The sequence below is a fragment of the Zeus faber genome, assembly GCF_960531495.2.
Source record: "Zeus faber genome assembly, chromosome: 11".
NCBI classification, from domain to species: domain Eukaryota; kingdom Metazoa; phylum Chordata; class Actinopteri; order Zeiformes; family Zeidae; genus Zeus; species Zeus faber.
Window position 1 is genome coordinate 23,467,968 of NC_137205.1, and position 11,782 is coordinate 23,479,749.

Here is an 11,782-nt window from a genome sequence, read left to right on the forward strand (position 1 = left end):
TTTGGATGTTGACCGTCAATAATAACAATAGTAATAATAAAAAAAAAACAACTAAAAAAAAACCCCTGGATAGTAGATTCAGGCTCGAGGGGGAGGATTGAAAAGCTGTTATAAAAACATTTGAGGCCTCACAATTCCGTATCCTAGTTGGTCTAAGCCCACGGAATCGTGTAATAAACACTAAATAGAATTAAAAACCGGTGGCTAGATTGTATGATAACGGCGCTAGCCGTTGTTGTTGTTGTTATTTCCTAAGGTTTTTAATTTAAAATTGTTATCTGGCAATCTGACAGTATACTTTATATATGCGACAAAATGGTTGATCTCATGCTTTAATGGTGCCTTTCAGTTGTATTAATGGTATAATCTATTGTAATGCAATTCGGTGACATGCATGCAAAATTAACATTATTAAATAAAGTAGCTAGACGCTATATAGTCCAAATGTAGTGATCAATAGTCAGCAGCTGGAAGAAAACGCGAGGGGGAAGGAATAATTTATTTCGATATAGCTCCGAAAAGGCCCAAAGTGTGGATCCGAAGCCTCGGTGTCGCGTAAAGCTCGTCCCCGGACTAGAGGGTTCCCTCATCGGCCGCGCTCCATGGCTCCGCCTCGGCGTTTCAATCGACAGGATGACATCTTTCTTTTTTTTTTTTTCCTTTTTTTTTTTTTTTCCCTTTTTTTTCTTTTTTTCTTTTTTTCCTTTCCTCCTCAAATCCTCGCTCTCCCTCCCACCCTCACTGTCTTTCTTCCTTTTCTTTTTTTATCTCTTCTCCTCCTCTCCCCCGCCGCTGTCCCCCTGGTTTAAAGGGAAAGTATTTGGAGCGCACCCTCCTCTCGGACCGTCTCTCCTCCTCCGCCTCTCCGCGCCGCGCGTCCCGGCCTCTCGCCCCCCGCCGCCACCTCCGGCACGGTGGGCCGACAGATAATGGGGTCCCCCGCTACGCGCCGCGGGCGAAAAAATCTCCTCCGACCGAGGGAGCCCGGCGTCACCGCAGAACCGGCCCGCTAGCCCGGACCGCATGAATCAATGTCTAAGATGGAGGAGCCGTTTTAAAAACAATGCAGCGTCCCATTGAGTCTTAAAGGTGAAGATGCAGCTGGAAGCGGTGACGACAGAGCTCTGCTGCCGCTGCACGGGAACCGCGTCCCATTCAAAACACCACCCGGCTCCGCTCCACTGTTTATTCCACATTTGCTCCCGTTACAGAAAACGCCACCCAGTGTAACACACAAAATACATCTTTATTTTTTGTTATTTATTTATTTTTATTCTTTACTACAACGCCCCCCCCCCAAACAGGCATGTCGCTGTTTTCCTGTCAGGACGTGTACTAATGTTCATTAAACCTTAAAAGGACATGTTTTCCACTCCTCCGCCCAGGACATAACTCTTGAAATGTTAGTTTTCGTCGTCTCTATAAGTTGACTTACCACTCTGCTGCAGCTCCTCGCTGTGCTTCAATGCGGATCAAATGTTTACAAAATAACAAAGTGAAATCTCCACAACTCATAATATAAATATAGACATCATGTGCATGTGTTACACCAAAAAAAAGAAAGGAAATAAATGGCTACAAACGGTGCACTTCATGTTTTTATTGACTCCTTTGAACTTCCTCAAATTTAGCGCTGATGGCGTCGTCGTGTCCCGATGCGAGACTAGAAACAGGAAGTCACGCCGCTTCCTACCCGCAAACCGCTGTAGCCAAAGTCAGGTTTTTCCAAATTTATTTATTTTTAACTGAGATTTAACGTTATTTTTAAAAGCTCAAAATGCTTCAGAGGCAGAGGAATACGTTTCTTGAAAAAAAACAAAAAACAAAAAAATTGCCAACCGGATGATTTGCGGCTGTTAAGCTTTGAGGCATCACTTTGACGCAAACATTTTGCATGCTGGTCTTAAATATAGCTCTGCGTGACTCAACGGCAAAAAGGACAACGCACATGCCTGTTGTGGAAGGCTTTGAAAGAATCCTTTATACGACAGCTCAAAACAACAACAGCCAGGTGTCCTTCAGGCGAGGTATACACGGTGCCTCTTGGAACCTTAAATACAGTTATGAGAAGGAGCCAACACCATTTCCACACAACAACAACCAAAAAAAAATTAGTACTGATCAAATTCTCCCAAGTGGTTACCCTTCAAATAAAACTCACATTGCTTTATGTAGTTTAATAAAAACAAACAAAACAAAAAAAACAAACACAAAACAAAAACAAAAAAAAAACAGCAGGGAAAGCAAAGAAAGGCATGTCTTCCTTTCAGTCAGTACAAACGATGAAGTCCTCCCACTTTGGTTGAAGCACCGCCACCAGGTTGGGTCGGTGATGGGGGAAACGCTGCAACCCACTCCTTTAAATGGGCGACCGCGCCCGGGAGGAAAGCTAAAAACAGCACACGTGCCAAAACACAGTAGCTCAGGAGTAACTTAAGAGCTTTAACACTCGATATTTGTGATACAGTCAACTTCACAGGTGGATAACACAACGTCTAAATACCTCGAGGCCCGTGCGAGGTTTAAAAAGGGACGGACGTGTCGCGAGTTATCTGAAAAATGTAATAATGGGACCAACGGGGTTTTGGTCTGTAGGCTGCAGATTGGAGGGGAAGTTTAGGCAGAGACCAAAGAGGAGTAAAACAAACAACCACCAAAAAAAATGACGGGGGGGGAGGGGGGGAGAAGAAACGAGAGGAAAGTTTAATTTCAGTCATTCGCTTCGTTTTACTCCCCTGCCATTCTGGGCGTGTCCAGTGATGTCACAGAAAACAACATTCAAAATCACTTCCCGGTGAAGCCTACGGCAAAGCTGTTTTTGGTTCTATCCATTACCAGAACTAGTTCTTTCAGGAGTCATCCCATCAACCTCTAAAAGTCGTACATTTCTGTCGCTCAGTGGACACAATAGATCCACATCATAATTAAAATTATTACAGTGGGATGGTTTGGTCATTTTCCAAAAGACTAATAACACAAATAACCCTTTGATGATCATTAAAGATATATCATTATACACAGTTGTATTGTCTGAATGAATGATGTGGCGAAGACAGGACCTAACATTGTTTACAATATAAGGGCTAAAATATTTGTGTGTTACTTAAAAAATAGTTTTGGTCTGGGGTTATAATTTGCAATTACCAAGTAGTTTGACCTCATGAACTACAGTTGGCTTTTTTTTTTTTTTAAATAAACATGGAATTTTTAATATACAACTAAATCTTATTATTATTATATATTTATATCGATGTGCGAAACCTCACATATATTATTATATATATATTTTTTAAATATAAATCGCAGTGCTTCCACGGAGCCAGATCAGACACTCCACCACCTTGTTTCTGTTCTATTCATAACAACAGATGCTCCTGATCCAGCATTCAACGTACAATAGTTTGCTGTATTTTCTAAAAAGGGCATTAAAGTTAAACTAACCACAAAAAAATTTAAACATAACTGTTTGCCATGAGGAATGTGCAAAACAATTATTCAATAGTGAACCAGTTGCTGGGTGGTCTGAATGAAAAAAAAAATAAATCAACTGGTTGTGGTATACAACAGCCAAAATGTAACATTTGATTCCTTGGTTCGGTTGGGAAAATAACTAGAAAATGGTCCAAATATATAAATAAATAGCGAACATAAACAGTGTCATTTCCGCCTCGAGACGACTGCTGCTATGCGTGCGTGGCCTTTGTTTGATCGATTCAAGTGTTTAAGATGTAAAACAACGCTTATCTCTCACAAAAGGACTATTTTGGCACATTTGTCTTATTTGTTATATTTGGACTCGGGATTAGGAAAGCCTGACCTAAAAACGCTCGCGCTGGCTGCTAGATCTGGAGGAGCTGTTAACGGGGGTGGCTCACTGTAGCGTCTTGTTTTATAGTTTAGAATACCGACGCAGCGATTGAAACAACCTTAAAATACAATCAGTTCATCCACTGACCCTCCTGACGGCACACGAGGCTAAACCCTCGTGTCCAATCAGAAAATATTTACAGTTGATTGGCATTTGGCTTCGGGGAGTGAGCGACAGGTGAGGACAAACCAAGAACGCCACCCTGATTTATCAGCATTAACGTGACCCATCAGTTTGTTTTTATCGGCCGTCAATTTTTCCTCTGCATGTGGAACACTCGCCCCTCAGCGCTTCGTAACCGGGACGGTAAGCCTGAGAATTCCGTCGTAAATTTAAGGTCGTTTACGCAGCATGTGAACAGTGACGGCACGAGGGGATCTTACAGTGCTGCTTCAGGGAAAAATAAAAATAAAAGTAAATACTCTCGTTGAACGCTGAGGCCTCCGCCTCTCACCGGATCCCCCCCCCCCTCTCACTGGGTCTTCGCAGCGGCCGACTGGCGCTCGGCTGCGTCCAACGCTGCCATGTTCTGGGAGGCGATGACGAGGTGGAGGCCACTGATGGCCGACTTCAGCAGACAGATGACGGCACAGACGCCCTGCAGCCAGTAGAGCCACGCTGCGCGCGCGACACACACACACACACACACACACACACACACACACACACACACACACACACACACACACACACACACACACACACACACACACACACACACACACACACACACACACACACACACACACACACACACACAGAGAGTGAGTTTCAGTGTAGCAGGACAGAACATGTTGACAGGGGGGTGGTTTGGGATACAGGGCACACCTTTCGACCGGTTTCCTCCCATTTTACGGATGTCGCCCGCTAAAAAGGGTGGAGCCTCCACTTTAAATTTATAGTAGAAATGGAGAAAGAAAGAGGGAATAAAATACCATCAGGCTATTTTTTTATTTTTAGCCATTTCTTCATCTCATCTTGGTTGCAGCTCTTGCATGAATCCGTTTAAGACGTCTTTATATCGCACATCTTTTAACGACATAACGTGAATACTCCACTATATAATTGTTTGCAGCATGCCTAATAGACATGCACATGCTGGCTGAGGGGACAAGGGTACATAAGGAGAAGGCGGGAAAGCACAGCATCCACAGAGACTTACCGGCAGGTTCCTCGAGGTGATAGAGAATGTAGAGCAGGCAGAAGAATAACTCATTCCCCATGCACATGACGAACAGCACGGGCTAGAAGTGAGAGGAAGAAAAACCACTTGGTCAGGGCTTGTCATTTAATTTCAAAGATTTACACAAACACCGATATTCATCATAATTCACTCCCAGCTGGGGAAAGAAAAAAAGTAAAAAAATTAAAAAAGACACGCATCCCAGAGGAAGCCAGTATTACTATTAACGCCTTGTTTGGGCACAGTGTCCACCCCTTCTTGGCACAGGCGATAAATCTGTCTTTATGCTTAATGAGATTCAGCACGGGACGTGTGGAAACTGGTGGAGATTCAAGGTTGAACCGCGGCGGAACGAGATACTGAGCTTGAGACGCAACCTTCAACAAATAACCGATCTTATCCCAGTCGTGTCCAACTTCTCTTGTTTTTGTTGACGTTAACTCGTTGTTTATATTGACATCATGCACGACACACACCACATTGCGCAAACATACAGGTAAAACACAATTTTACTATTCATTTAGAAACAGGTGCTCAGGCAATTCAGTTCATGGTTGCTCAATGGTGGATTTATGCCTTGATTGGATCAATGAATGAATGCAACCGTCATAGTGGGGTTTTTTAATGTTTGATGAGATGGTTTCGCCCTGGGTTCAAAGTGCACGGCGTAACTGTGAAAGTAAAGGTGTGGCAACAGGTGGCAGCTTATTGACCCACCCCCCCTCCCCCTTCCTTGCTGGGACATTGGGGGAGAACTGAGGGACTGGAAGCCAACGCAAAGCAGAAAATACGAGCATGAGGAGAAAAACAGAAACACATCTTCCATCCAGGTAGACTCAAAGGTTAGCTTGCTTGCTGGTGTGAATCAGCTTAGAAATGCAGCAAACCACTTCCTGTGCACTTGAGATTTGACCCAAAAAAAACCAAAACAAAAAAAGAATCTTCTAGCAGCTTAAGCCTTCAGTCTATCAAATCATAGCTGGGTGGGTTTTATAATTTATACTGATCTTGTATATTTTTTTGGGGGTCAGGTTCTGACTGATTAGAGGCATCACTCAGATTAGATCTGAGTGATGTTGAGGACCGCTGAACAATCATCTTCACACAGCGCAGGCCGGACTGGGAAAATGTTAAGCGCCTGAGATATACTTCAACCGACCGTTTTTTTTTTAAATTTAGATCATAATCACATCATAGTGTTCAGGTGGAGTCATGCATGCATCAGCATGTTTGTGTAAAAATGTTGCTCTGCCAGGAATTATCTTAATGCCTGGTTACATTTGCAAGCTAATTGATGCTTCCTTTGTTTAGTAATGGTCCATATAGCAGCGTAATAATATACATCCACCTTAAGAAAAGAAAGGCATTTATTGGGATTTTACATTGAAAAATTTAAATTCAGGGTAGTAGATTGAAATGCGTAACCAAGCAAACAGCGATTGGCAATAAAGCGACAATCTATTGACAGTATCTCAGTGACTGTATATCACAGTATAATTTCATGGTATCTTACATAAATGTTTTTAACAAATGCAGGTCGCAGTGTGTGTCTCGCTCGCTCACCTTGGAGGTGTAGTACAGACGGAGGACGGGGTTCCCGGACAGATCTATGGTCTTGTGGCTTTTCGACCCTTTCATGGTTGAGCTGAACACCAGAAAAAAAAAAAACAACATTTCGACTTCCCTCCAACTCACGGTGAAAGCTTTTCACGAACCACTACGCCCTCCACGCGGAGCCCAACACTGTTCGGACAAGAAATGAGTGGAGTTAATATATCGGGAGTATCTGGCAAGGCAATCCCTGGGTTGGTGGGGCCATGTGCTCCTTGCCCTCCAAAACACTGCCGCAGAAAACTTCAGCCATTCAGCCTGGTTTCTGGGATCCTTTGGCAACTTGTGACAAGATTCAGATTGATCGCATCCTCTTGCAGAGCACCTGAATTTGCTTCTAGACACCGTTGACAAATAATCTCTTGAAGTTGAAGATACAAATCTAGGCTGTAATCCTGTTGAAGTAATATAACTCCCACGCGGAAATTAAATAATCTGAATGGTAAATATTTGACCAATATTTAACCAATATTGGTTAAATATATACCGTATTGGTTATACTGGGTACTGTAGGTACGATACCGTACCTACAGTACCTAGTACACAGCACATACTGGGGGGGGGGGGGGGGGGGGCGACGACGACAATATGCAGAATGGTCAAATAAATGTAAACTCCTTCTCTTTGGTTATCCAGATTTTGACCAAAATTAGTAGGTGTATACAGTAGATCTATTTATTTATTTTTAAACAAAAATAATCTTAATTTCACTTGTACTTAAAAAAAATAACTTGGCTTTTCTACTTGCTTGACACATAAAAGCATGTTAGATGTCTCTATTGGTCCAAATGTATGCAGGTCAATTATTATTTTATAATGACCCCAAACTATCAGTCCAAGTCAAACTGTACAGCAAAAGAAATGGACCAGATTGCTACTCATTGTCAAGAAGATACTTAAAAATGTAGGGCTCTGAATAGATATAGCCAGTGGAAAAAGCGGCATTGAATAATCAGATGAATGTCAATTTCCAAGGCTGATACAGGCGGTTGGGAGTGCTACCTGTGAAGGTGCAGCCAGTGGCTGGCGATGTCCAAGCACATGCTGAGCTGGAAGAGGAAGGTGTAGGAGGGGTAGAGCAGAGCCAGGTTCACCAGGAGACACATGGTGGCACAGCGGTCCGTCAACATGTCCAGCATGGCTCCGAACTTGGTAGCTGCAAAGGTCAAGACAAGTGAGACAGAGTCAAAATGTATATGGTTAAAACTTTAGTGGTCAAGTCATTTTTTTTTTTTAATGCTTTGAAAGTTAGTGAAGGATCTTATACCTAATATACACCAAAGGACTAAAGATAGGAATTTTGAGTCCCATTTCTAAAATCTTCAGCTAAACATAAGGAAATCTCATCTTAAAAAGGTTGTTTGGTTCGAGGTGGTCAGACATCTCCTGTGACCGGTCCTAGACTAGTCTAGGACTATTCCTAAAAAAAAATTTGAGTTGGTTTTTTTTATATCATCCTTAACCTTGGCTCCTTTAGTATGAGTTTGAATCCCAAGATGTGTGATCCCCTGTGATCACCGCCCTTGCCAACTCCTACAGTGTGTGCACCAGTGGGATGGAAAGAAAAGTGGGTCTTTTGAAAGTCCTCTGGTGCATCACTGATATGAGGTGGCTGCAGACACTATATAAGGCAGAGAGCAGCCAGGCTATGTTGGCAGTAACAAAGGACCCATTAAATTTAATGAAAGTAAGTTGACATGGCAACCAGACCTTCAGTATCAGAGAACTTAATTTTCCTCGGATTAACTCCATGCACGCACACACACACACACACACACACACACACACACACACACACACATACATTGGTTGAGTGCACGAGCAGCGTGACCGTCAAAGGCGTCCAGCAGCGCGCTGAGCAGGTAGCAGAACACCGCCGGTACCGGACAGCAGGTCAGCAGGTAGAAGGACAGCAGAGCCAGAACGATGCGGGCGTACCCTGACATGAGGGAGAACGGCTAGTTCAGTCACATTGTTATTATTTTTCCTCCTCCTTAAGTCTGGAGGCGGGGACTGCCCATTGTTCCCATGACTCACTATTCCGAAACCCCAATTGTCCGAAAAATGTCGGGGTTAGAGATGGTTACGTTTAGGTATAATACAAGAGATGGTTAAGTTTAGGTATAATGATAGAGATGGTTAAGTTTAGGTAAAAGGTTAGAGATGGTTAAGTTTAGGTATAATGCAAGAGATGGTTAAGTTTAGGTATAATGCAAGAGATGGTTAAGTTTAGGTAAAAGGTTAGAGATGGTTAAGTTTAGGTATAACGATAGAGATGGTTAAGTTTAGGTATAATGATAGAGATGGTTAAGTTTAGGTAAAAGGTTAGAGATGGTTAAGTTTAGGTATAATGATAGAGATGGTTAAGTTTAGGTATAATGATAGAGATGGTTAAGTTTAGGTATAAGGTTAGAGATGGTTACGTTAAGGTATACGGTTAGAGATGGTTCCGTTTAGGTAAAAGGTTAGAGATGGTTAAGTTTAGGTATAATAATAGAGATGGTTAAGTTTAGGTATACGGTTAGAGATGGTTACGTTTAGGTAAAAGGTTAGAGATGGTTAAGTTTAGGTATAATGATAGAGATGGTTAAGTTTAGGTATAATGATAGAGATGGTTAAGTTTAGGTATACGGTTGGAGATGGTTAAGTTTAGGTATAAGGTTAGAGATGGTTAAGTTTAGGTATAAGGTTAGAGATGGTTAAGTTTAGGTATAATGATAGAAATGGTTAAGTGTAGGTATAATGATAGAGATGGTTAAGTGTAGGTATAATGATAGAGATAGTTAAGTTTAGGTATAAGGTTAGAGATGGTTACGTTAAGGTATACGGTTAGAGATGTTTAAGTTTAGGTAAAAGGTTAGAGATGGTTAAGTGTAGGTATAATGATAGAGATGGTTAAGTTAAGGTATACGCTTAGAGATGGTTACGTTTAGGTATAAGGTTAGAGATGGTTACGTTAAGGTATACGGTTAGAGATGGTTAAGTTTAGGTATAAGGTTAGAGATGGTTAAGTGTAGGTATAATGATAGAGATGGTTAAGTGTAGGTATAATGATAGAGATAGTCGAGTTTAGGTATAAGGTTAGAGATGGTTAAGTTAAGGTATAAGGTTAGAGATGGTTAAGTTAAGGTATAAGGTTAGAGATGGTTAAGTTTAGGTATAAGGTTAGAGATGGTTAAGTTTAGGTATAAGGTTAGAGATGGTTAAGTTTAGGTATAAGGTTAGAGATGGTTAAGTTTAGGTAAAAGGTTAGAGATGGTTAAGTGTAGGTATAATGATAGAGATGGTTACGTTAAGGTATACGCTTAGAGATGGTTACGTTTAGGTATAAGGTTAGAGATGGTTACGTTTAGGTATACGGTTAGAGATGGTTAAGTTTAGGTATAAGGTTAGAGATGGTTAAGTGTAGGTATAATGATAGAGATGGTTAAGTTTAGGTATACGGTTAGAGATGGTTAAGTGTAGGTATAATGATAGAGATGGTTAAGTTTAGGTATAGTGATAGAGATGGTTACGTTGAGGTATACGCTTAGAGATGGGTTACGTTTAGGTATAAGGTTAGAGATGGTTACGTTAAGGTATAAGCTTGGACATGGTCAGGGTTAGCGTTAAGGTCTCGTCCATATCCATTGGGACATTTTTCGGGCTATTAGAGTTTCGGAATAATGGGCTGGCACCCTGTGTGCTCAGCCCCAACGACCGACCGAAGTGGGTGTGGGTTCGAGTCCTGCAATGGTCAAGTGTGTCTGCCTGCATTAAACTGATGTGTTTCTACTTGCTGTCTTTTTTTTTTTTTTTTTTAACGTGTTTTTAGCTTTTTATCGCTATGTTTTAGCAGTTATTGGCACTTACTCCCACGTCGCGGGTCGCTAACTATAGGACTGTCATCGCTTAGCTAAACAGTATACAGCGGCTAGCGTTGACATCCAAAGGTAACTTACCGATCAAATTGGGAACGAACAGAAATATATTCTCCTCCGTCATGTTGGCCGTGGCGTGTCCAGCCCCCTCTCTCCCCGCGGTATATTCCCTCCACCCCTCTCTCCCCGCGGTATATTCACTCGGTGGCTGGTGGCGCGACGCCGCCTGTGTTTACAGCCGAGACCGGAGGCGGAACGTTCCGGCTCCTGGCGAGGGGCGGGAGTGGCGGGCGGAACTTCCGGTTCCCGCTCAATGACGCGAGACTGCACCCCCCCCCCCCCCCCCCACCCCCTTTAATGACGTCACAGCAGATTGGACGCTATTTTTAGGCCAGAGTCGGGGACCTCTATTATCCACGTCAACCTGCTCGGTTCGAGCCCCTCCCGGCGGAGGCGGTTCGCGTGTAGCGGCAGCAGCCTGCAACGTTCAAGGTCACATTTTTTTTTTTTTACACGACCTAAAAAGCTCGACTGCCTCCTCCACCCGTTCCGTAACAACGCACGACTGCGTCACTGTCGCCTTAAAAGTGGTAATCCGCGTGACCGTGTTTCAAAACGCTAGTACGCCACACCAAGTCGACGCCATTCCGTGCGTACGCGCCGCGCTTCACGCTGCGTCGGTTGGTGGCGGGGTCCGCACCGCGGTCGAATTTGTGCGATTCGTTTTGAGTTTGTAACTGCAGGGTGAATATCAGTAAAGGTAAAAATAAAATAAAATAAATAAAGGATAAAAAAAAAAAAGCATATTTGGTACTAGAAGTTGGGGTCCCGGTACGTAGATGCATCTTAGTATAAGGTTCTCGACATCACCGTGGCCACCTGAACGGTTAGACACACGGCACCTCGGCAGACTCTCTCAATTCGCGTCATTCGGACATTCTGACCAAATCAGCGTCGCGCAAAGGAGAACGTTCCCGCAAACGAGACGCGCCCCGTGGGGCGAATGCGCGACATTAACCGACAGCTCAGCGGGGCCGGTGCAGCTGCTCCGCTCAGCTGTCACCGGCTCCCAGCGTCCGAACGGATTTTAAAGTACTTCTGCTCGAATCCCTCGACGGCTTCGGGCCAAAGCGCATCTCCGATTGCTCTCACGATATGAAGCGTTCAGTCTGCTAAACCGAGTTGGGACAAACCATGGTCAAGCATTTCAGACCTCATTTATTGATTTATTATTATTATCATTATTATTATATATCGTTA

At 43.1% G+C, this 11,782-nt stretch overlaps 1 protein-coding gene across 2 annotated transcripts; it reads right to left on the reverse strand.

The window, feature by feature from the left end:
* Positions 1-1,955: 1,955 nt before the first annotated feature.
* On the reverse strand, positions 1,956-10,757 carry cdipt (CDP-diacylglycerol--inositol 3-phosphatidyltransferase (phosphatidylinositol synthase)). Of its 2 annotated transcripts, none has more exons than XM_080009892.1 (6): positions 10,604-10,757; positions 8,467-8,601; positions 7,665-7,818; positions 6,615-6,696; positions 5,031-5,112; positions 1,956-4,486 (listed from the first exon to the last, which is right to left on the reverse strand). In XM_080009892.1, exons 1-6 carry the CDS (start codon positions 10,644-10,646, stop codon positions 4,341-4,343), a joined length of 642 nt encoding a protein of 213 aa, XP_079866018.1. In that variant the 5' UTR covers positions 10,647-10,757; the 3' UTR covers positions 1,956-4,340. The 2 variants fall into 2 exon arrangements, with proteins under 2 accessions (XP_079866018.1, XP_079866019.1); XM_080009893.1 differs by having other exon boundaries at positions 10,624-10,632.
* Positions 10,758-11,782: the final 1,025 nt, after the last annotated feature.